The 26937-nt window shown below is 40.4% G+C and overlaps 1 protein-coding gene across 1 annotated transcript; it reads left to right on the forward strand.

Annotated features, from left to right (window-relative positions):
• The first annotated feature begins 880 nt into the window (after window positions 1-880).
• On the forward strand, window positions 881-26701 carry LOC137290349 (nuclear pore complex protein Nup153-like). Its single transcript, XM_067821203.1, has 24 exons — window positions 881-1083; window positions 2306-2449; window positions 4989-5229; window positions 5962-6186; window positions 7237-7379; window positions 7513-7629; window positions 8891-9013; window positions 9290-9349; window positions 9683-9751; window positions 10721-10878; window positions 11439-11568; window positions 13034-13243; window positions 14333-14483; window positions 14901-15215; window positions 15576-15737; window positions 15971-16123; window positions 16537-16692; window positions 18197-18940; window positions 20040-20306; window positions 20704-20850; window positions 23559-23978; window positions 24253-24326; window positions 24869-25026; window positions 25217-26701. Exons 1-24 carry the CDS (start codon window positions 1009-1011, stop codon window positions 25272-25274), a joined length of 4500 nt encoding a protein of 1499 aa, XP_067677304.1. The 5' UTR covers window positions 881-1008; the 3' UTR covers window positions 25275-26701.
• Window positions 26702-26937: the final 236 nt, after the last annotated feature.

Raw genomic sequence — 26937 nt, forward strand, 5'->3', positions numbered from 1 at the left:
TAGATTGCCCCTGTAACCATGTAACAAGTTGAGAAACTCGTTAAATTCCCACATGTAGTGAACGCTGCTAATAAGCATGACGAATAACTTTTTAGTGGAGTCTTTTTAATCCCGTTATCTGTGATAAATAATGGATTGGCTGCTTCCCCAAGCAAGTGGTATCAGAATGATAGCACCATCTGTGGAATGCGAATCAAAGCACCAGTCACCCCCATCAACATGCGCAAGGTGACTTATATTACTCACAGGGTACCCTCTGGCAATACGTCCATCAAATCGTTGTGTTACGTCATAGCGTTGCGCAACTGTTGTGACAGGTCAGCTTAAGGTACATATGCAAATGTCTCACATATCATATGAAGTATGATTTGTGCTAACTCCAAAAGCGCTTCTTACAATTTTATTTGATTTTTTTTTCATTGATAAATGAAAAGGCACTCTGAATAAAGCAAGTCTAGATTTCCTCAGGTTCCCATCTCACTCGGCCACATTTCTGTTTCAAGGAATTGTTTGTTCCTGTAAAAAAATAGATATTCATAGACTAAGCGCTGGCCTAGACAGAACTGATTCATGAATTCGTGTCGGCAGTTTGTCACTTGTGATGCCTGATGGAGACAGATAAAATCATGTTAATTCACCCAGAGCTTCAAGGTCCATATTCGAGTTGCAAACGGATAAAACGAAAGAATTTTTTATAAACTAGGTAAATATGGAAAGCAGCCGTAAGTAGCCATGTGTACAATACTTCAAATTTTGTATAAAACACATTATCTCACAGAATATGAACATGCATTTGGACTTGATGGATTATCTCCCGTAGCGGATATGAACTTTGACTGTCAAAGCACCCATGTGATTTAAATTTCAGCCAATCACAAATAATCAATGTTGCCGCCATCTTTGGCGAGAAAATACGGCGAGACACTGTCTCTGAAAATTTTGTGTCTTATCCGTAATTACACAGAAATATTTTAACAATAAGTAGTAATTGTTTAAGACAACCCGGCCATGGCGACTGAAGGGGGTGGCAAGATTAAACCTAAACGCAGCCACTCGACTTCAAAGCCATACGAAAGACGAAAGGTAGGGCTTTCGCTGGTACACGTGAGTTTTGTCTTACGTGATCACAGATATTGTATGTTCAGTACGATGTCCGTAAGCGTCAAGTATGAGTTTGACTACATAATAACATGCTTATTATTTATGTTGATCCTGATGTTGAAGGATTTGATCTCTAAATAAACATGTACTTTTACGCAGAAGAGTAGTGATTCAGGCTCGGCGACGTGGTTGTGTAATAACCAAGTGAAAGTTGTTCTTAAGAGAATATTGTTTTTAACCACATTTTGATCTTGATAAAAATTTGTTGTTAACACTTCTGAAATTCGCACTCCGCCAACAGCTGTTGATATGCAGGCCCACAACGTATATGTAATTTGAAAACAAGTAATTTGAATAACATGTTTCGGAATAAATAAATTATAAATATTGGCTCACTTTTATTTTCTGAAATCACGGCATACTGGCCTCTACACAATGTGCGACCATGAGGATCCACCCGTACCCTCCTTTTGTAAGATAGTTTTTTTTCTAGCGAGAGGGGAAGGGAGAGGCAGTCCTTCCCAGGTGTAATATTCCAAATTATCCAATACTGAAACAAATTCAGTGATTGATAGTTTCATACCTGTTCCAGTTTATTGAATGTACTTTTAGGGTGAGATATGCATGTCATGTAATTTTGGTTCTTGATGGGGATGGGGGTATGGATAGAACTCTTACCTTCTAAATGTTTCTTAAGGCTTTGTGGTGGTTGTGTAATAATATTTCTTTCGTTTGTGTAGTATTGCTTGTTGCATAGTTTGTGTTTTATAAATTGAACATGTATGTGCTCTATTCACATATTTGAATAAATGCACATTATTCTCGTCCATAAGTTTGTGAAAGGAAAGGAATAACCAGGGATGGAAATAATTCTTGAAATGCCAATGTACCCGATACAGTGGCACTTGTAAAATGACTTGCCCTGATATTTTTTCCACTATACCAGCCAATTTTCTTGTTGATTATTTAAATAAACAACATAATTAGCCATGGAAAGTCAACTGGACACAGGTACAGCGTGATGTAGAAATTAGCTTGCCCGACAAGAAAAAACCCCACTAGATTGGGATGTCAGGCAGTGGGTTATTTCCACCCCTGAATAACTTTTATAAGTAGCAATGATTATCCCAAGTAATTTACTGTAGCTAATTTACTTAGGTGATGTGATTTCCTGGCTTGTTGCATTTGTTGTTTTACATTTCAGTCACTCTTGGGTAAGGTGACGGATACTGTAAAAGATTTACTTGCTCCATCATGGTTGACGGATTTTGTATCGACTGTGTCTAAGAAGACTCCTCCCAAAGACAGGAAGGATGCTCTGATAGAAGAGGAGGAAGATGTGTTCATGGTATATAAAACAGTCTTCTTTTTGAGGGAGAAACCAGTGCCTGATCAAACATGTTAAGTGCATGGAATGTCAACACAGTCATGTAATTATTGAAAAGTGTCTAAGCTCAAAGACAAAACAAGGATTTCAAAGATCATTAACATTGTTTGGGTGGGCCACCAAGTAAAATACAGAAATATGTGTTGAGTTACATGATAATACAGTAACTGAGATTTGTAAATTAGCAAGAGGATGGACTTCCATTCCTCAATTAAGTTCTGTCTATACTATGAGTAGCCATGACCTTGTGTGAAACGGAGACATTTTCTTGGGATAATCACCCCTGACGATGCAGGCTAGAATTGATTTTCAGTAACCCATGCTTGTCATAAAAGACGTCTAACAGGATCAAGTGGTCAGGCTCACTGACTGGGTTGACCTTGTCATTGGTTCCTAGTTGCATAGATCAGTGCTCATGCTGTTGATTACTGGATGTTTTTATTGTCCAGACTCAGTTATCATATAGCAGGAATATTGAAGAAAGTGGCATAGAACTAAACTCACTCACTCTCTCACTCTGGGTAATCATTGAGCGCTTGATTCATCATGCTTATATGCATGATCCATTTTGAGGAAATAAGCTGTTGTATATAAAGCAACATTGCAGAGTAGTGCTAGTGTGTTAAAATTGAGTTATCATGAGATAAGGTCATGTTATTTTCCTGATTGTAAATGTTCAAGCTGAGAGGCTGCACTTCGATGAATGAAAAAAAGTAAAATCTCACATGTTGTACATCCCAGCAGCTCTTGTACACAGGTGTGCAGGAGGCCATTTTGTCAGAAGTGCTGCAGTTCACTGTGCAGAGTTGTCAAGGCCTAGCCAGAAATCCTTGATAGTTGATTTGTAATCCCAGTTATGCTTCTGAATTTATCACCTTCATATTCTCATTGATTTCCACAAAGTATTAAGCACTTAATGTATGAATTTCTGAGGGGTTGCTCCTTACATAAAAATGACATGTGCTATAACTGAAAAACTGATCAAAGCTACATGTATCAAATTCAAATTCATTCACAGAATGAGCAAAACATCACTACCCACATTCCCTGTGATCAGTACATCAAGACATGCAAATATATTTACAATGCAGTGTATGTGAACTCAGTACTTGACAAGATATTTTACAGAAAAAAACAACTGACACCGCATTACCTGTTCTCATTGATATTGGCACATATTCTGTAACAGCCTTTAACCTTTGTGATACAGTGAGACTCCAGATATCCAGACACCTTTGTTTTTGTGTAAATCATCTGGATAACTGAATATCCATATATCTGGATATCTGTCATCCAGGCTTCATTCTTTAAACGGTAGCAAGCTCACACTTCTTGGTAAAAATCAGTTCCAAAACAGCATGATCATTTTGATTGGCCAGTGAAAGTTCTCTCAGTGTCAGCTCTACCTATTACCATCAATACACTGCTGATTGGTCATTAATCTGGATTATCAGTGTCACACCTTATGTCATGTCAGAACACTTAGGCACTCGCACTTAACTTCACACAGTCAGTGTTAGATGAAACTTTGTTAATACAATTGAGTCAATTTTATGTTGATATTCGCATGTTAGTTTGTAAAATTTACGATCCAGAAACGGAAACCAAATATTTGTTATAGACCGTCACTTTTATAGTGCAAGTGATTGGATTTTTTCTAGTAGAATTGACCGGAAGGCAAGCTTTCCGGATATTTGGGGTCCAGTTATCCAGGGTCTGACTGTACATGTTTTCTTCTCAAAAGATCATTTGCTGTAAACATTGTTAATATATTTGTGAATCGCTACTGCTGTGCGTTTTGTGAGCCATAGTATTTATTTAGGATGGCTGTCCTAGGTTGGAGGTTAAGTGTATTATTATTATATTGCAATATGTATCTAGGTTGGGTGTAGTATTTTATGTTTTGAATGCAGAAACAACATACAGCAATGTTTAAACTGATGTTAAAAATAGATCAAAGCATATTGTTGCTACGGAGTCATGTTTATTAATTCAGTAAGTACACAGCCATTCCAAGCACCTGGTTTACAAGCTTAGGGTGCACTTGTAGATATGATTATGGAAAGGAGCCACTATTTACCAGTTACCTAGTTATTCCATGAACTCTCTATTTTTTTGTAAATGTGATGTAAATGTAAATATTCAGCAAGAATTTATCGAACATTACAAACTGAGTGCCATGAGAGAGCAAATTGGGGAAAATAGTTGCATTCCTGACTTGATTTTGTTGTTACTGTTCTATATAGTTTTGATTGAATTAAGAAATTATGCACATTTTAGGAATTTTGTTGTGTATTTTTTATGTGTAGGCCTAGATATTTGCCACGGCTCATGGCCCAGAGATAATAATGCGCACAAATACTCGACAAGTTTTTAAGGACTGTAAACATGGCCTTGTGGACTACCACTTTTGCCATTCAGTAGAATGTAACTGTTGCTGAAAACTTCACATATTACTGAAAATGCAAGATCCCTGACCCTGGTGTTTCTCTTTTCACAGAGCCCCGCTCAGTCCCCATCACAGCTGAACAATGTAAGGAAACTTCCTCGCAAGCAGCAGCAGCAGCAGGAAAGTGACAAGCGAAATGCAGTGCCTGCACCACGGTCTGCAACTGGCACAGCTGCTACTCAACTGGACCCTGCCGTCCCATCAACATCCCTGGCGCCGCCTCAGCCATCTTTCAGCTCATCACATCTGCCTTTCTCAAAGTTTACCCAGCAAAAATCAAGAATCCCAAATGGTATTTATCACATTGTTTTGAATTTTAGTCTGGACAAAACCTAGTGATAAGATAGTCGCATGAAAGCATGAATATACTTTCTTAAGGCCAGACACGGCACCTTAAATTGTCATTTTTGCTTCAATCTATTAAAATCGAGATTTTGATTTTTTTCATTTATTTAACACATGTACTTCGCGATACAACATGCTGTTTTTGATATAATGTCTTTAAATTTGATATAAACCCCTAAAAACATCATCATATCTGTGGAAATAGTTAAATATGTGTGTAATCAAACTCTGAAAACACTGATCTTTCACCTGTAACCACGCCCCTCTAGCGTACACAAACCCATTCATGTTATACATCGCTAGAAAGCTGATTGTTTCCGCCCTGTTGCTGGACAAAAACATTCTGAAAATAGACATTCCACATGCGGATATCTTCACTTTCCCGCGATAGGTATTCTGTATGAAAACATCCTTATAAGGCAAAGTATCCCACAGTGCAGCATTCAGCCAATGATTCTTTTGATTGCGTGATAGTTTATCCGCAATTTGCATCACATTTTGATTCCATCCTTTGGCTCTGTTAGGCTATTGTGCAGATTGAAGAAGTGTTTACACCCATCACTGATTAACTCTATGAGAAAAATGTAGTTGTTCTTCTCTTTCACTGCAGTATTATGAAAACTAGCTCCTAAGTGATTATGGTACATGGTTTTGTCGAAAATTGCTTTTATCCATCCAGATGACACCATGTCAGAACGAAGTGATGTGTCTCGATCCACAAGCGGGTGTTCGTCCATGATTCCTCACCCGGACAAGCAGGCCTATCAGAGGGAGATCCTGCAGCTGAATGATTCAGCTCTAGACATGCTGAAAACTGACTTTCAAACAGCTGAAGTATTTCAGCCGCAGAAAGGTGGTCAAGCTGCACAGAAAGATGTACCGGCACAGAGGTCTCAGCCTATTGGTATGTTGCCTGACAGGGGAGTGTTGGACATTTACTAACAATGCTTGATGGATTGGTTACTCTGTACTCAGTAATATTCCAGCTGTATTGCAGTGGTCTGTAAATATTCGACTCTGAACTAGACATTCATGTGCTCAGCAGCACCGATCTATGCAGTTGAGATGCTACACATCTAGCGTATCACGTCTTCTACAGCAGAGGTTATCAGTAGTAAATGCTAAGGGTGTTGGTTCCTGTTGCTTAGGCTATTTGTACCCAATACTTAGTTTGTCTGCACTCAGTAGTAAGGTTGTCAGTATACATTGCTAAAGTTAGGTTGGCAGTACCCAGTGCTAATGTTGGCTGTGCCGAGTGTCCAGGTTGGCAGTATGCTGTGCTTCACTTGACAGTGCCCAATGCTTACATTGGCAGTACCCATTGCTAAGGTTGGCAGAACCTGATGCTTACGTTGGCAGTACCCAGTGCTTAGGTTGGCAGTATGCAAGGTTGTCCTTTCTAGGGTTGCAGTTGAAGCAATGTGTGGCGAATATGATATGTAAGAGGAATATTGTAGTTTACGATTGATTCACAATATGAAACACCCATGTTGACAGTACAAATTTGTCACAGCAGTAACCAGTGATCTCTGTAATAGTTACAGTCAACAGTACGATGTGCAGCCTTGCCAAACTAACATCACATGTCCTACTTCAAGGATAGTACATATTCCATCACTTCATATTTCACTTTGACACAAGGGTTCAAGGTAAATACTCACTCCCTTACAAAAAGAATTGTAAATCTTCATTAATTCATGAAGTGTTACGGTTTGATTCACCAAAACTGCAAATGAATCGTAACAGCCTTAGTCCTTTCTTTGGTAAAATATTTAATTGGTGTTCATGAGTTGAGAGAATGCAAATACATGACACTTCTTCTGTGGTTCACAGTTCTTCATTCAAGTGCCATTGTTTCCATGGAATAAAGAAGTTGATGGTTGATTGCTGGTTAATTGCTTTGGCCTCTGGATTTAAAAGAACATTTCCACATCAATCATATGTTCTCTTTCAGCCCCTAAGATGTTTGAGACCTTTGTAAATCCACCAAAGACATGGACTGCGGAGGCTTCTTCGTCCCGCCAAGGGCGTCCTCTAGCCCCAGCTGTTAGGGAGAAACCAGGCTTCAACACTTCACTATTTGGGTCCCCTGTTCTGGTATGTTGGGGTATCTGTGTTACTGAACATGTCAGTTTAAACTTTGAGATCCTTAGTCAGTCTGTATAATTTGTTTAATACGGATAAACTTTGTGTTGATTAATTTTGATAACTTTTTTATTTGATTTTATAGAACCAGTCGTCGTCTATACTGGGTGAAAGTTTTGGGGATTCATCCTTCTATTCTGGCAAGACAACATATGGAGGTGCATCAGCCTACCGAAAACTAAACTCTACAGCTCCTTACCAGGTACAGTAGGTTTACACTCACTCTTGTTGTTTGCACCTGTGAACGTCCGGATAGTCAACAGTACCATGTTGCAATGGTGAAATCTTCAGGATAGGGTGATCAGGTTTACTAGCTTGATTGACACGTATCATCAGTTCCAGTTTTGTAGATCAGTGCAACTCCAAAATGCACCCACTCCATTCATGCGTTCATGCACATTTATCTTTTCCGGAGTAGAACTCTAAAACCGTTAACTATATCTTCACCAAACTTGACATATAGCTTGGTCTAGTGGTGTACTTCTGCCTTTTGATAGTTTTGGATATCTGAAGAAAATGTTTTTGGGCCAATGGGAACAAGTTTGACTTTGACTGAAATTGGTGGTAGTGCTCTTTTCCAGAGTAGAACTCCGAAATCATTCACTATTGTTTCACCAGACTTGACACATAGATGGGTGTGGTGGTGTACTGGTGCCTTTTGGTAGTTTGGATTTCTGACTAAAAATATTTTTTGTGTTACCATGGCAACAAGTTTGACTTCGACTGAAACTGGTGTTAATGCTCTTTTCCAGAGTAGAACTCTAAACCTGTTTGCTATTTCTTCACCATGCATGGTACATAGTTTGGTCTACTGGTGTACTGATGCCTATTAGTAGTTTTGGAATGCTTATTATCTTAATTTAACATTTTTGGCGTTTCCATGGCAACAAGTTTGACTTAGACTGAAATTGCTGATAGTGCTTTTTTGTGGAGCCCCATTTTCTGGTGTCCCCCCACCGTGATATCACTGGAATATCACTAAAAGCAGTGTAAAACTCACTCACTCACTCACTTTTCCGGAGCAGAACTCCAAAATTGTTGACTATTTCTTCACCAGACTTGGCACATAGCTTGGTCCAGTGGTATACTCATAATTAGTAGACATGTTCATGAAGAGTATTATGCCAGTGCGGGAGATATTGATGACTTTGTGAATGGTGAAGTTTGTTTGTTCATTTGTTGTTTTTGTTGTCGTCGGATGATGATGGAAACATTTCACCTGATTGTTTTTTAGCCATCCAAAACATTTTTGATGCAAAGTCTTCTCCTTTTTGTCAGTTTAAGTTATGTTTTTGTGAGTTGCTCATAAACCAAACAAAAATAATGTCTTGTTAAACAGAAAAATTCACAACTCCAATGTTAAGCAATGCTGATACAAGGTTTTAACTCACTTCATAGTCATAAGTTCATGCAGGAGATACATTCTCACGAAACAAGCCAAAATAATGTGTGCAAAATTTCAGACTGCACTGCCGATTCGTAAACAACTGAAGCCAAAGCCTCTCAACAACAGCTTCAATGCAGTGACTAGTTCTACTGCCAGACGAATCCTGGAAACACTTGAGCGAATGTCAACACCTCTCTCAGTGAGTTGAATATTCTTCCCGTGTTTATTTTCAGATTTATGACTGTCTGCAACACTGTTATGATATCAATGGTCCTTAGAACACGTTAATCTGTGAATGCTGATTGTATGACGTCATAATGCCTTGGTCTCATGAAAAAATGGCAACTGTCTTTTTATTGTGAAAATGTGTTTCCAGGTGTATCATATAATTTCAGGAGGTTCCATATGAAAATAGTGCACAGGGATATGGGTTCTTTTTCTGGTTTACTAATGATGTAAAATTATCTCATTTCAGGATGCAAAAAAGATACCTGCCAGTGAATCTTTCCTGACAGATTCTGTGTTGTCATTTACAGTGAGTGTCATTGTATTACTGCAGCTCAGTGGACATATTTGGTTGCGTTAACTCTATGAACTTAAAGTTAATTGTCTATGTTGTGTCATCCTCTAAGATGTAATAGACATGGGTGTAAATGTTAAAAGTGTACAAGGTATAATGAAAATACATCGTTTCCATATTTTGACCAAACATGACTGACTCATGTGGCTGAAACAACACAATCAAGCGTATATGTAATTTATCGAAAGGCATTGTAAAACCATGCTTATTCACTCATGACAAAATTGAGAGGATCATAACTGCCAGTTATGTTATAACCTGCTTGTATTAAGTGCCTGTTTGTTTCAGCCTGGTAGTTACAGAAGACGATCTTCACGTCCACTCACTGGTGTTGGGGCAACAAGGAGGTCACTAGATGTAAGTCCATTCAGATATCAGGCTGCTTACTAGTTGACTGCTACTTGTTGCATTTTAAGACTGTACCAGCTGAAAAGGTTTATTAAGAATAATTGGTTTCCTTCATCCTTTTTTCAGGGTTATTCATTGTCATTAGTCACTGATCTGCTGCAGAGTAACTGTTCACTTAATGGAAGATGTCACGGAGTCAAAGTAAACTTAGGCACAACATTAAATGTTGCGCTGCTTATACTGAGTCTAACAATCCCTAGTGGAAGATGGCGTCAGTTAACCTTTTTAATTGACCAATACGAACAGAGCTTACTAAGTCATGAAAGTTGACATTTGCACATACCTTTGTACTTTTACCTCGAAAATGTCAGTACCAAACAGTTTCAAAAGCTATTTTCCGCATGATCCCTCCCAAGTGATGCACATGGAGCACACCAAAACAGTGAGTAAACAGTCACATTTTTTTGTCAATATGACAGGATGTCAGCTTGCGAAAATTTTAGCTATCAGAAAGCACTATATACACATCATCACACATCTGTGTTTTATGCAGATTTTCATTTGTTTAGAGTTCAGTGTCATCCATTACCTGGTTGGTTAAATCCTTTTGACCATCTCCTGTTGTATGGAGATTGTATGGTCATAGGTAGCTCAAAGGTTAGGTGATGGCACCTGCTTGGGTTTGTTTAGACTCAGGATAGCAGTGTAACATAAAAAACCGAGCCTAAAGTTACTAAATTTAAATTCTCTGTGACCTGTATGCATGTATGTAGTACCAGTACGCTACATCTACTGACACGGATATGTGTCATGGTTTCTCATGGTTTTACTGATTTTCTTGTTGTCAGTCTTCGACACTTGCCTGGATGCTAACACATGTTTACTTTTTACCTGAGTTCCTGTCCTTCCACTTATAACCTGAACTAAGCTACAAGCTGATTAAGTATGTTTTCGGACCAGTCTTATTTGTTGTGTCAGGTACCCAAGGGTCCCCCAACCAGTCAACTGAAGACTCCTTCCATCGCGTCTATATCCAAGAATCGCCAGAAGCTCTTGTCGTCCACGCCAACATTGTCTCGGATACCAGAACCAAAGAAAAAGAACCAGGACAGTGGTGAGGAAGATGAGGACAGCAGGTCAGTGATTGGTCTCTTTGACTTTCTCTTAAACTTTGTTGTTAAACACTGTACTCGGCAGTATTTAAGTCTGGATCAGACAATACAGTAATTGACATGATGAGCATTGATTCATGCAGCTGGGATACAGTGACACATGTCAATTGAGTCGGCAAGTCTGACCATCTGATCATGTTTACGACAAGCATTGGGTGCTGAAGACCAATTCTAACCCAGATTTTCACTTGCTAAAAAAGATTAGGATGCCAAGCTCACACTTGATAATTATTAGGTTTTTGTGATGTAGTTGTTATGTGACATCTGTATTGCATTAGTTGCCAAGTTGTCTTAATAATTATCATACTACTGTAAAGTCATTAGATGAAATGACCAGTTGCTCAACACTGCTTAACTCAACATGGGTTATCATGTCATTCTGTTTGAATGTACACTTGACAAATAATGAGAATGTTATTGATCTGTGATGAAATTTATTGATGATGTAATAATAAGGATACGCATATCAAGTGGAGTAGTATGTTACTGAATGTTGGTTTCAAGGATGGCTGCCTTTGTTCCAGTCATGAAGATGAGCCGGTTGTGATAGATGACTGGCCGGGAGGTGGAGGCGGCAAAGGGGGCAAGATGATGAGGGAGAAGAGCTATCGTTTCGCCGCTAGACGGAAACCAGGAGATGATGAGGAAGAAGAGGTTTGTACATCATGACTTTGAATATTCTTAGCTTTATGTTGTGTGATTTAATATACTTGGAACAAGTAAACAAGACTTGCCTGTCAGTACATGTAAGCTTGATTTGTCTGTGTCATGACATTTGATGTATGAACGAAAGGACACATGAGTTACCTCCCTTCTCAGGCCAGTCTGTCACATTTTCTGTATTTCGCAGAGGTGGAAGAATGAGTTCTTGTTTGAAGTTAAGATTTTATTTTCCCAACACTTTTTCTAGACATGAAGTGCAGTGTGTAATTTCATCCAGTTAAATGATGATATTGTCTGACACCTCGTATGAGAGAGTGATTTTATTGCACAATATTCTGATACTGGATAAATGAATTACTTGTTAGAATTTTCTTTTGAGCGGCATGCTGGTATGAGCCAGGATCCCGATCCTCAAAACGTTTGTAGAACTAGAATATCCATTATTCTGTTATAAACTGTAAAGTTACGACAGTTTGTAACATTACGAACACTCCGTGGATTGGGACCCAGGGATTTGGTTGTATGATTGCATGCTTTCTATAGAAATAAATAAATAAATTTACTGATCAGAATTGTTGCAATTGGTTGTGACCAAAACATGTAATTGTTAGTCCAAAACTTGAAATGGCCCTGATTTTGTAAGTAGATTCATGAACACTGTACCCATCAGTTACACTGAAATCATAAAACTGAGGTCAAAACTTGGATGTGTTGGTTCAATAGGACCAGGAGCTAGCTGTGACCTAAACTTATGAAAGCTGGTCGAAATCACAGAATTGCCGGATTACGTCAGATTCATAAGCACTATGCCTTTCAGTTAAAACACACTAACTCACAACACACCACAGGCATAATTTTAGTATGTGTGTTATTGCAGTATATTTTGATTGGAGACTAATGGTTAATGCATTCGCTCATCACTATCAATCGAAAGAAGGATTGAGAATGATTATTGATTGTAAACATGTTTTTTTTATTAATCAGCATTTTGTAGTTGATATATGCCACACTTGAATGATGTAAACTAACCTTTAAATTTGACAATTATTCCCGAACAGTCATGCGCTCAACAGCTTAAAGCTCTGTGCATTGTAAAATATTAACCACTTCTATTGCATTATTACAGTCTTGTGTCTTTCTTGCATGCATTTCATTGCATGACAGTATAATTTATAAGAAAACATTAATTAGGATAAACCTAGGGAAAAACAATTACTATTGTGGTTGTGTTAAAAATGTGTATATTTTGATTATAATCAATAATCGTTCACCACAATTATTCCCCAAATTGATAGTGGATTTAGTTTTGGATTCCCAAAAATACTCAAGCTGGGTTTGATTTCCACATGGGTATAATGTGTGATGCCCATTTCTATTGTCTTGTAGCTGTAATATTTCTGGAATATTGCTAAAACCAACACGCTCGTGTTGTAATTGTTGGATATGCTTGTTGCAGATTGAGCCTCCACCCCTCAAGACAGACTTCACCCTACCTGTAATGAGTATGCCTGCGTTCAACTTCAAGCCTACACCAAGTTTGGCGAAGAAAGATAAGAATATATCACAACCTGCAGAGGAGGACAAGGCTCCCAACCTCAAGTTTACATTTTCAACCCCAATACAAAAGAGTGGACCTTCAGGATCAACCACTTCTGAAAGGGCAGAGGTATGGCACACGGGGAATTGTTGGAATCAGGAGCAAAACTCAAAACCTTTCAATATCCTTTCTGAAGACTTAGCGGATAGGTCAAACAGATCTTTAAGTGGTGCTGTTTGCTAGGTCCAGAGTTTTGGCAGTCAGATTTATGTTGAAAATGATATTTGACTTAGTCAAATTTGTGGTGACCAAGGGATTTGTATCTCCTGATAACTCTGGTTTTAGTAATCTTGGATTCCAGTTTACCCTTATTTTGTACGTGAGCTTCACCAAAGCTGCATGAATTTAGGCCTTCTCACCATGATAAGACTTAAGCACTGTTGAACCCTACTCACCCTCAAGTAGTCTCAAATGAGCATGCTGACGTTAATTTAAAAAAATATCCTCAGGAAATAATGTAGTATAATGGCTCTCCATGTGTCACCACACATTTATTTATAATGCTTTCATGAATGTAGTATTATATCAATAAATGACTTCATTTTTATGTATTCAGCAGTGACCGTCCGTACGTTTGTACATCTCTTTTCTTGTTCAACTACAATATTCTATGAACTGTTGTACCGAATGTCTTCAAATTTGGTTACAGCCTCCATAGAGGGATTACACAGATGCTAGTTGAGTTGGGTGGCCTTGACCTTATTTTCAAGGTCCCAACAACTCTTTGACCTTTTTTCAGAATCTTATAAACACGATATCTCTTGAACTGTAGTACACAATATTTTCAAACTTGTTGACATTTGGGGATTATGCAGACAAAAGGTGACCTGAGTGACCTTGACCTTATTTTCAGGGTTACCATAACACTTTGACCACTTTTTAAACTTATCTTAATGCGATAATAGTGTTTTCAGTTTTGTCGACAGCCTACATTTGTTGATAATGCAGTCATTTCAGGCATGTTGTATGTGACCAGGTAGTGAGGATGTAGTATACATTTCATTCTTCTTCAGCAGTGGAGGACATTGCCATATTAGTGGCAAACACTTGTTGTACTGAATATTAAGACTCCTTTAGGAAATAAAAGACATTTGGACTTATCATACATGATTATGTCGGTCTCAATGATGGCACTATTTTTCATTGTCCTTTCCTCAGGGTTTCAAGTTCAGTTCCCCCCTCAAAGTCTCCGACAAAGAGTCCTTGCCAAAATCATCCACATTCACTGCCATTGGTGGTAGTCAACAAGCTTTTAAACCATTGCTTAATTCCTCAGTCACTGCACCTGTCTGCAAGCTAGGAAACGGAGGTAAGATCTGGAATTTGGACATGGTACCCTATAGAAATATTGAAATGGTTAAGTAGATCAGTTTTGCCTTACACATTACAGAATATTCTGCTGCTAGTGTTGCATCTTGCACAGACAGATGCATAATAGAATATAATACTTAAATCTGTGACAGTACTTCGATCAGATCACATTAAAATGGTGAAAATGTTGTTGGGGCCGTGCTTGTTTGTGATATAGATGGTATTTGAAATTACTGCTGTCTTGTTCCAGTGCATGATGATACCTTCTGACACCTCATATGAGAGGAATGATTTCACTGCAAACGCATAATCTGATGCTGGAATTACTACACTTCTAAAGACCCAGTAAATGTTAGTAATATATATATATGTGTGTGTGTGTTGTACAAGAACTGAATGTATGGCAATGTTGCAGGTATTGGAATGAACATGAAACCTCCAGTGAGCAGTGGACAGGCTTTTAAACCTGCTGAAGTTCTGAAAAAGGGGAGCGTTATGGATGTATTGGGCGGGAGTGCTTTTAAGACTTCTTCTGACCTGAAACAAGGGAGCGTGGTGGATGCTCTTGGGAAAGATGGTTCCACAAGTACTGGAGTAGCAAGCCAGTTGAAGTCTGGAAGTGTTATGGACGTTCTGGGGAAAACATCCAGTGATACTAATTCTTCACCATCAGGGTTTAAACCTGCTCTGCAGCTGAAAGAGGGGAGTGTCATGGACATCTTAGGCAAGGGTAAGCTCATAGTATTTGAAAACATCCTCAATACTTCAGAGTTAGTTTTTGCATGTTTACGGTATATTTTTCTGGCAAAATTGAGGGAAACATCCATTTTAAGAGACCATTTACAAATGTTTCATAGGCCTTCTCTTACCGATACACATCAGCGATATGCTTCAATGGCACCTGGGATTTTCAACAAAATGTATTGCATGTGCCCTTTCATTGGTAACAGATTTTTCAAAGATTCCACACCTTTGCCAATGTACTGGGCTATTTGGGATCTGTTGTGTTATGGTATGTGTTGAGTGCATTCAGGACATGTTGCAGTTGATCACTTGACGTCTCCCATTACTCATGGTTTGTGTGTTGCAGAAAAAGACAAGAATTCAGTTTCAAGTAACCCTATGGCCAAGTTCTGTAAAAAGCCGGGAGAATGGGATTGTGACACCTGTCTTGTACAGAATAAGTCTGAGGCCACAAAATGTGTTGCCTGTGGAACTTCCAAGCCAGGGTCGGGTCCGAAACCACCTCCAGGTAGGAACATAATTTTGGGTTTGTTGAGCTAATGGGCTTAAATAGTTCCCAAATTTCCATGAACTGGTAAAATATGCCCTTTTAAGGAATGAAGTACTTCTGTGAATTTCAGAAGAAAAGTCTGCTAACCATGCTCCATTTAAGTATCAGATTCAATCTGTTAATGGCAAAAGATCTATGTACCAGAATTTAGGAAATGTTTACATACCTGATATTACCTACATTTCTTACAGAAGCAGGATCTGTGAGTTCCAGTCAGCCAAGTCTAGCGTCCATATTCAAACCTTCTGCTGGAAGTTGGGATTGTGGCACATCCATGGCTCAGAACAAGCCAGAGGACACCAAGTGTGTGGCCAGCAGTACTCCAAAATCTGGAGCTACAACAGGTAAATATTATGATTATAAATGACGTCAATATGTAAGGTAACATTACTGGTCATTACATCATCCATCTCCAGTGACCCAGTCAGTATCCATTCAAGTCTGCTGTCCAGCCTGTACATATGATATATTTGTTGATATTGCTTGACGAAGCTGCACAGTTTGACACAGCGAGTGCAGGGTTGCACACCTCTGGTAGTATGATATAAACAGTTTTGTTCCTTTATTTCCATCAACCAGTATCTGAAAGAAAAATCAAAGTCAGTTCAAGTAATGTTTGCTCTATCCTGAAATGAGCCGTTCAGCTTGTGAAATATGTATAGACACTGTGGAAGTTATGTTCTTTGTGCTGTTCTTCATGGACCATTTAATGTTCAAGCTTTTTTCGTAGCACCTATGCTTTATTTTTCAACTATAGGTACCGGATCTCTCAGCTCTGGTCAGCCAAGTCTGGCATCCATGTTCAAGCCCTCTGCTGGAAGTTGGGACTGTGATACTTGCATGATTCAGAACAAGCCAGAGGACACCAAGTGTGTGGCCTGCAGTACTCCCAAACCTGGAGCTGCAACAGCCGGTAAATATAAAGTAGGATGAATGTACTTAATGAAGTTGAAATAAAGCAAGAAAGACTATTACTTAATTTATGAACTGAGTCCAAGCCCCACCATTGTGTTTGTGTATTGTAAGCTGATCACTTAAAAGCAGTGTTCCTAATATGTTGGTTTAAAATACACTGCCTTTCATACACATAAAGTATGTAGCGATGGAGGGACACTTTCAGCGCTCAGTCACGCCAGTTACCTGTCAGCTCAGGTCATGGCATTGGTTTTGATTTGTCGTCTGGTAGTCATTGGTTGTTTTTCAGTCTGACTTAATCTTAAATGTTTGATTGGCATTCTTGAAGTCTGTGGTATTCTGAAAGTTGTTAGGTAAATAGGAAAACAACATGCTCTTGTTTATTGTGTTTAGCAATGTTTTGATGTAAACAGTGACATATGAACCTTCATTGAAACTTTGCTAAATGCAATAGACCCATGAAGGTTCAGGTTAGAATAGGCCTTCAGCAACCCATGCTTGCCGTAAAAGTTGACTATGCTTGCCGTAAGGGGCAACTAATGGGATTGGGTGGTCAGACTCACTTACTTGGTTGACACATGTCATTGGTTCCCAATAGTGCACATCGATGCTCATGCTGTTGATCACTGGATTGTCTACCACCACCGTCTACCACCACCAAATAGCTGGAATACTGATGAGTGTAGCGTGAAACTAAACTCACTCACTAAAAGCAATAAGAACTTGTCATCCATGAGTTTGTATGTTTTCTTGCTTGCCCAGATATTGTACTATTGCTGACCACAACACAAAACCTGTTTGTCTTCTATCCGCCCATTGAGTGTAGTACATAAGCTGCTGACACTGGATGTCCCTGTGTTGTTCAGAATGGGTCTTCAGCTACCTATGTTGATTGTAGGAGGCAGCAAATGGAATTGAGTGCTCAATCCTGGCTTGCATGCTATATCAGTCTCTGATATATATTCAGAGTGTCATGATGAAGTTGTGAGTTTTGCAGATTGCTGGTCTGCCATAATGTAACTTAGGTTCTGAGATTCACAAAATGTAATTGGTTCTTACTTTCAAATAATACTCATTCTGTTTAAGATAGTGATCTGCTACAAGTAGTGCAGGAACTTTTCAAGTTGCCTACAAAGCACCTGTAATCTTTGCAGAACACATGGCGAGTTTAGTATTGTTTTGATAGATCCTGGTTCAGGAAGGCAGCTATCTGCTGGCTCTGTGAAGCATTGTATCTTGTAGCATGAACATAGCAAACAGAACATATCAAGCAACATATCTTGGTTATCAGTGATTGTGCATAATTTCTTACTAGTTTTGGTGGTTTATCATGATACCAGTGGTTTCATGGCAAGAAACCTTAGTCAATACCTTGTTCTGCTGTATCCATTGCTTGAGCCTGTGGTTGATGTGTTACATCTCATGTCAAGCCCAAGTCAGCTGGTATAAACTGCTGAGAAGAAACTCTTCAGCATAATTACTATTTTAACCTCTCGCTCTAGGAACACCGGAGACGAAGACCAGCAGTGCAATTGGTGCATCTGGATTCCAAATCAGTGGTTCTCTGTTTGGCAGTGGAACAGCTTCTAGTGGAGGAGGGTTCGGTGGCTTTGGCAAGTCATCGTCATCCATTGGAGGCTTCAGCATGGGATCAACAGATTCAAAGAATGCTGGTTTGGAAGGTGGATTTAAAATTGGTTCTGGCTTTAGTTTTGGGTCCACTAAAGAAAGTGACTTGAAATCTCCATCTAGTGACAGTGGAGCTAAAGATGGAGGAAGTTCTAATAAAGGTGATATAAATAACGTATCAAATGTACTTAGCTCTGAAAAAACTTCTAGTATATCAGGTGGCTTTCAATTTGGAATTGTCAATAAGAGTCCAGTGCAAGAATTGGAAGGCATTGTGAACAGTTCTTTCAAATCCAGCACGGAGACCCAAGTGTCAGAATCTAAATCATCTGGGTTTGGATTTGGTGTGTCAGCTTCTGAGGCCAGTAAAACAAGTGCTACTAGTGAACCTAGTGGATCAGACTCATCCAATGGAAAATTAGCCTTTGGACAAAAATCAGACTCTACTGCAGAGAAAAAGAATGATAATATATTTGGTTCAGTGAATTCCCTGAGCGGTGGAACAGGTTTTAGTTTTGGACAGAGTGGAGCCACATCTGTTGCTTCTCTGCCTGGGGGATTCTCGTTTGGAGCAACGGCAGCCGCAACAACGGCTACAGCTAGCACAACATCTAAAGGTGAGTCAAACAGTTGAACAAAATTATAAGTGTACAATCGCAAATCAAGAGTGCAATATTTAATACTTAGGTTTACTAACTTGAAGTGGTGTGGCCATGATACGGACCCAGTCAGAGCTCATGGATGTGCACTCAGGTGTACAAGTGTAAGAAAGCCTTTTCATTGGCCACTGGTTCATTTGCCGATATGTTTAGCTGGCTCTTTGTTTATGGCTTGTAAGCCTGATAGGTGTTAATTTCAAATTGCATGTGGTCAGTGATTGAAGTTGTGCATTGCACATTGTTATTAGCCGACAGGCAGGCAGACATATGGCTGTCAGTAAACCAGACTTTGAGTTTTCTTTGTGACAGAGTCTGCTTATCACAATCAACTTTTTTTTTTTTTTATGTAACGAGTAGATTATTTACTTGTTTGCGTACACAACCAAGATTAGACTGCTCACGACCACATACTCCGGACAGGCGTATTGTTTCAAGGTCTGCAAACATATTAACTGCTCATGTGTTACCAGCGTGGTTTTTTTTTTTGTTTCTGTATTAAATAGGTTGAAATTGCATTTTTGATGATATGCTTCAGTAAGCATACCAAAAGGTATCAGAATCTGCAAAGTTCTGTTTTACATTTCATGTGAACTTTAAGCATGTTTGAAACTTTCCATGCACTTTCTGAATGCTAGCTGCTGTCTTAAAGAAATGGATCACTTTCTTAGTGCAGTCTAGTGCTGTATTTCGGTTTAGTCCCTCTCTCAAATTCACTCACAGAAAATATGGTAACCACAGAAATTCACAGCTTAGAGCTGGTTCAACTGGTCTCTGTTCATACCCAAACTTTCCCTTAGATGTCCCCACTGATGACAGTGTCTTACATTTATGATGTTGTTTAAGGGTATTAAGTTGTCATGTCATGAAACAAGATTTCTAGGTGAATCTGAAGTATATTGAAAATGGGTAGGCCCCGAGACTTCCCTTCAAACACTGCATGACAGCTGTTGAGCGTTATTAATTCCCTGTACATCAATGGTAGTGTGTACACACTGAAAGTTCTGTGGATGATTATCTTCCAGGGATATGCTTCTACCATGGTGTGTTTCCTTTGCAGGAATTGCATCCAGTGGGTTTTCCTTCGGCCAAGACAAGACCGACAGTAAGTCTGTGTTCGGCACATCTCCATCTGCTGCCTCAGAAGGTAGCAAGCAAGCTGCTGCCACCACCAACAGCTCCCTGTTTACATTCGGTCAACCAGTCGCTGGCGGCAACACTGACAACAACAAGCCTCTGGGAGTGGGTGGGGGATTCAACTTCACTGCCAACACAGACACATCAACAGCAGCAGCAGCAGCAGCCCCGAAACGAGGACGGGATGAGGGTGAGAGTGATTCTCTTGAACCTGGAATGATAGAAAATAATAAGCATCAGAATACATTTATGCATTTTGCCCACCTATTTTACTGTATAGTTTCATTATCTTGTCATGAGTCTGCTGGGGGGAAGAAATGTATCCGAAAGGTAGTTCATACTATGAGGCAACGTGTTCATGACTAACCCATACCCTTTTTCCAAGCTTTTTAAGGCTAAGTGCCCAAATTCCAGGCTTTTTCAAGATTGTCCATTTTATGTTCTTGGTTTTATAATTCAAGACACTGAGATGGCTGCATTTTAAGTCATGCTAAAGTTTTTCAAAACTGCAGTTATAGCTCTATCAGCCTTCTCAGTAATGTATCTAAATAAATATATTTACTAAATATATTGAAACCATATTTCAGAGACTGGAGCTCCTGTAGCCAAAAAGTCCTTCTCGTTTGGGCAGTCCACAAACTCTACCTCAACAGGTGGCTTCAACTTTGGTGCGTCAGCATCTGCAACGACTGCCAGTGGCGTCTTTACCTTTGGTGCCAGCTCCACAAGCAGCGGTGAGTTTCTCGCTTTGCTATCCCTGACCAGTCACTTAAGGATGCATGGAATCTGATTCTTCATTAGGTTACTGGGTTGTTCCATGTACCAATATTAGCGCCTGGACATACAGGGTTGTAGGGGGTGGTTATGACGCTTTTTCGCCTCAGTCTGCAATAAGGATCATGATTGGTCAAAATCAGACATGTGATATAAGTTAGCCAATCAGATAAAAGCAATGGATACTGTCCACATAAACGAAAACCTGTAGATTCAGATGAATGTTTTGGGTGAAATCATGCTATTCTGAATCTGTTGCGCAAAAAAATGAACACCTACATGTATATTTTGGAACTTTGAGGACATATCATGCTAGGTTATGCCCCGTGACAAGAAAGTTTCGTGCATATGTTTTAGCATTAAACATTGTGTTTAAGCATGAATTATGAAGCTATAAAATCCAGGATGTCACTTGAATGACATTCCAAGATCACACATCACACAAGATCACACACCGCTTTCTCATAGCGGGAAGCCGGCGCCCCGCGTGTTGGAATATTGCGTCTAGTACCAACTAGTTCTTGTCGCAGGGTTTCACGTAATATTTTCAATGTTTTGTACTTATTAGTCAATAATGTGCTGCTGTATTCGTCGTCAGCTTATGCTTGGCATATTGAGGCTTTTATGGCGTGTGCTACTTGGGGGACAAATATCCCTCCCTGGCAGGCCATGGTTTGAGAACTCTGTTTGGGTTTCTCCCCCTGGGCCCGTAAACAGGGAGCAGCAGATTTCCTCTTTAATAAAGAGCTACTGGAGGCGAGAGGGGAGCCAATGGAGTGTCCCCCGCCTAAGACTAAGAGAGTTAAGCATGATACGACTTAAGACCCTAAGTCTAAATCTAGGAAGCCTAAGTCTGTCCCTACGTTATTTCAGCAGCACATGGACATTTGACACAACTAAAGACCCTAAGTCTAAATCTAGGAAGCCTAAGTCTGTCCCTACGTTATTTCAGCAGCACATGGACATTTGACACGACTAAAGACCCTAAGTCTAAATCTAGGAAGCCTAAGTCTGTCCCTACGTTATTTCAGCAGCACATGGACTCTGTGAAGTCCCTCGTCCATAAGTCAGTCAGAGGTCTCCGGCAGGAGTTCCTCCCTCACCCTGGGCGGAGGACGGATAGTCTGGGAGGCGGATTGCCGGACTCTGCTCGCTCCGCTAGCCTGGAGATGTCTGTTGATTCGTTGCCTTTGGCCTCGGGGTCTGGACACCTCGGCTACCCCGGCGAGGGAGGGTTCGCTCCCAGTCCCTCTGGGTCTTGGTGCAGGGTCTGTTGAGGATTCCTGGGGTTCCGGTCTCTGCGCCACCCCTCCCCATGAGAGCAGAGGACTCGGTTCCATTCAGGTTCCTCCTGCATTCTGGGACCGGGGTTCAGATGGTACTGGTTCAGTGTGGGTCCTCTTTTCGAGAGGATTCCGCCTCAGCCTCGCACCTGACGCGAGACTCATTGCGATCGGCGGCGTCTATTTTGATATGCGTAGTCATGGGGATGCACAAACTGTGGCTGTCAACGTCTTACTACTTGGCAGCGACACAACAGACCTTGCTGGCCCTTGGCCCTTCCGGTTCATCTGGGAGCACTGTTGTTTCCGGGGGCACAGCAGGTCATTCGGGAGGCTGCAGTGGCTGCAATGTCTTTTAAAGACTTTAAAGCCTTGCTGGAGCAACCGCGGGTTTCTCGCCCCTGCGCTCCTGTAGCGAGCTATTCTTTTGGGATGCAGCCTACGTCGGAGTCTGCCAGCTGTCTTAGGCGGTTGGGCATGAGTAGGAAGAGGAGTCACACCACCAGGGGCAAGGGGAAAAGAAAGAGCGGACCTCTTCGTCAAGCTCTCCGCAGCCTTTTCGCAGACGCTGGGGGTCTGGCCTGCCCTCAAGCTAATCTCGCCGGCTGCTCCTGCGGGGCAGTCTCAGTCACCTCCGGTGCTACACGGGACTACTTATGCCCTCTTGCCTCATGTCCCAGTGGGTGGTCGCCTCTCCCTCTTCCGTACCAGAATGGGAGAAGGCAACGTTTGGTGCTGTCCACCGTTGGCGTTGGCCATCTTTAGAGAATCATCCTTGGGGTAGGACCACCACCTCCCCGCAATTCTGTACACTGCATGATGCAGCAGAAGGAATGATGATACGGGTTTGGATGCTTACCTGTTTGCCTGTACATGCGCTGCAGAGTGGTGACTCCACTTGGTGAGGGGCCGTATAATGAACAAAAAGACTTTATTTTGTTGTGCAATATTTTATTAAAACATTGAAACAACTGTCATGTGACATTTTCCAGCAGCACAAATTTCATATATGTACCCCAAGGACGATTCTCTTCAAAGAATTGGAAACCTCCGCAGGTTTGTCTAATTTTGATGCAACTACTCCCTGGCCAATTTTTCAGCCTATGGTGTCTGGGGACTGGTGATGTCCTGACGACGTCCTGGCTGAGTTTTCGACCTACACTGTTGAATGGGTTAACTCACTGTGTTCATTGATAATAATCATTGTAATGAGTGTATACTTGAGATAGATGCTCGTTGGGAACCTCTTGGCAGATTTTGACAATAATGTTTGATGATTGAGAATACAAGTGAAAAAAGCATACTTGGAAACTAGGTGGTAAGACATCTTCACAGTATATCTTCATCAGTATGGAGTTAATTCGGTATGTCTGGCATCATTACAGCATCAACTTCGGCAGGGACAGGTACGACAACTTCAACTCCATCATTCTCATTTGGAGCTGCCCAGCCAGCACCTGCTACAAACACACCTTTCCAGTTCTCCGCTCAAACCGCATCCTCTGGAACCAACTCAGTATTCCAGTTTGGAGGCAACTCCGCTGGACCACAGACAGGGTTCTCATTTGGTTCCTCAGCCCCAGCAACAACTGCTGCACCGTTTGGCACCACCAATACGCTTCCTCAGCCAGCATTTGGCAACACTGCCAACAGCACCCCGCAGACCGGAGCCCAGGGTGGGAGTATGTTCAACTCAGTTTTTGGAGCCAACAACAGTGCCACACCAGTGCCTGCATTTGGAGCTGCAGATCAGAATGCCAACTCAGGAGGTTTCTCATTCAAAATGGCAGGCACAAACAACCAAAGTAAGTAGTTTTAGAAAAGAATTTTCAGTTATAGAGCCAAACACATTAGATTTAGAGATGTAGTAGAGAAGTAATCACAGTTCCAAATCAGGAATTATTTTTCAGATATATCAGTATAATCAAACTGGTACTTTGAATATCATATGTAAATGTTTGTGAATGATAAATAAATGTTGAATTGATGTTGATTGTTAACTGAACCCTTCACACACCTCAGATGTGGTACAGTGAAGGAAGTCCAAATTTCCTTCAGGACGTTGTGGCTCTCTTGCAGGTTCCAGCACTCAGCCCAGCTTCAACTTTGGGGGAGGAGGTAGTGGTGGAGTGTTCCAGTTCACTGCTAAAGGGGTGAGTATACATGGTTCAGCAGTATGTATACATGGGTGCTTGAACATGAGACATTGATATATGGGTTGGGTGCTAGATGTGCATTCCTGGCTGAGCGGAGTTATATCCCTTTGCTGCTGTATCATTATTGTTGTGGGCTTAATGCCATGGTCTGTAGAATGACATACATTGGGGTACTGAAATAGTGTTCAAGATTGTATTTTATCATAATGAAGCACCTGTGAAGATATGGCCTCAATTTATTTTTCACCAACCCAAGCTGCTCATAAGAAGCAACTAACATGATTGTGCCATCTGACATATTTGATACATCATCATATCCCAATTGCGTTGATCAATGCTTGTGCTGTTGATCTTGGGATTGTCAGGCCCAGTTTCAGTTATTCACTGACAGCTGCAATTTTGCTGGAATATTGATAAGAGTGGGAATAAACAACAGAAAAAAAATGACCAAAAACATAACAAATCCTACTGATTGTCTCACAGTATAAGCTATAGCTAGTTCATCAGATGTGTGTGTTCAGGATGAATCACTGTTACAGAATGAGACATCTGCCGGTGCGCCAGCCCAGGGATCTACATCATCAGGGTTTTCCTTCAGTGGTACCCAACAGCCTCAACCAGCAGCCCCTGCGCCAACCTTCAATTCCACCAACACCATGAGCTTTACAGGCGGCAACACTCCTAGCTTCACCATCGGGTATGGATCTTCCAATACAATACTGTCTGGGCCTAGGTTTCTCATGATATGCAAATATGAAACTACATCTATCTATCTGTGTGTGGGTGTGGGTGGGTCCGTCAGTCTGTCTGTCTGTCTGATTAACTGACTACTTCCACACTGAACTTACTGTACCTGTTTTCTCACGATGTTTGCACATTCTTTTCAGGAGCACTCCAGAACCAGGTAGAAGAATCAAACGTGCAGTACGGAAAATCCGGAAATAGGAAGGACATGCTGTACAGAGTCATATTTGATGTAAGCTTTTCCCGCCCTGATGAAGAAATGAGTGGCCGAGTCTCAGAAGAGCCACGTTTGTGTGTCCCTTCTTGTGACACACCTAAAATTGCTATAACCTCTGTCAAAAGGAAGAGAGGAAGGGTGAAATTCATCAATCGAACAACTAATGTGTAAGGGAAGCATCCATTACAGGGAAGAAATTTAGTAATGAAGACAAATCAAGTGAACAGAATGGTTTTTCGATGTTCAGACCATTGTCAGGAAGATACAAGATGGAGAGTATTATTGTTTTTCACTATTTATTTGGACCATGCTGAACCTTGGAGAAGACCACTTGCATAATGCAGACCCAAAATGTTGTTGTCATGAAGAAATCTTGACTATTTGGGCATTATCAGGCAATTTACAGTCTCCTTTTTATGTACAAACACATAACATTGACTCGCTGCAAATTTCCATCTGTTAAAACCTGCTGGCTTACAGGCAGCACTTGCTTGATTTTTGTTGGTGCTCTTAAGGAACATCGATAACCCTTAACCAAATGCCCTGTATTCAGTTAGACGGTTATAATGCCTGGAAACTCTGCTAAAAGGTTTTTCACCCGTCAGGTTATTTAATTACCTTGGCATTGATGGATCTGGAGCCCCTGCATCAAGGGTGTCAGTGATGAAACAGAAGAGGACCTTGAGCTATGTCAGTGTGCACTTTTGCCTTCGTGTTGATTAGCCAGTTCACACATTTTGATCCTCATTTGAACTTGTATTAATCTGGTCAGTGATTCAGGACATTTGTTTGGCAAGCAGTTTGCCATTATTTTAGTCAGATTTGGAATTATTTGTGAATCAACAAAACATTTGACCTGGCCCAGTGCCTTTTTGAAAGACTTCAAAAGTCGAAGGAGGAGAACAGTGAGAGACAGAAGTCTCGGAGAGATGAACATTTGTTTTCTTACATATTACTGCAGTTTTACCCTGCTTATGGGTGTGAATTGTGTATCGTGTTTGTGGTTGTCTTGTATCGTCATTTTGAACTTACACGAACATAAGGTTGGATCTGTTTATTCCATTAAAAAAAAAAAAGAGTCTTCCGGATATTATAATTTGAAAACAGTGTTCAGAAATCATCAGGAATGATTGTCTTAGAATGATTTTCCAGTCCAGTTTTATCACAGAAAAACTGCTGATGGTGCAATTGAGTTGCAAGCATTTGAAATTGGCCATGCTTCATCCAAATGGGTTTGTCACCTGTATCTTTGTTTATTGAGAGCAACCAAGTTTTCTTGGTGATCACAATGTTAGTGCTGTATCAGGCCAATTTGCCAGAATGAAGTATTGTGAGGCTTTACAGGTTACTCCTTAACACTTTGTTTTTATACAGGTAACCTAGAATGTTTCTGATATTCCAAAAAAAAAAAGAACCAATGCATAACGTTAGATTCTCTATTTTGTATTTTCTTTGAGATTGAGATCGTAATAAGTTATCCAGTGATAGAATGTGTTTACATTTATTCACGTTCAGTGATACTGTAACATGAGAATGAGGAAGATTTGGTAGTAGGATATTGAAATAACCTGATCTGTGTCTTGTGGTTTCTACACATCAAGCCCTTATTCTTTAGAATTACTTAATTTGTCAAGCTCATTATCTCAG

Source organism: Haliotis asinina, chromosome 7, assembly GCF_037392515.1.
Source record: "Haliotis asinina isolate JCU_RB_2024 chromosome 7, JCU_Hal_asi_v2, whole genome shotgun sequence".
Classification (NCBI taxonomy): Eukaryota; Metazoa; Mollusca; class Gastropoda; order Lepetellida; family Haliotidae; genus Haliotis; species Haliotis asinina.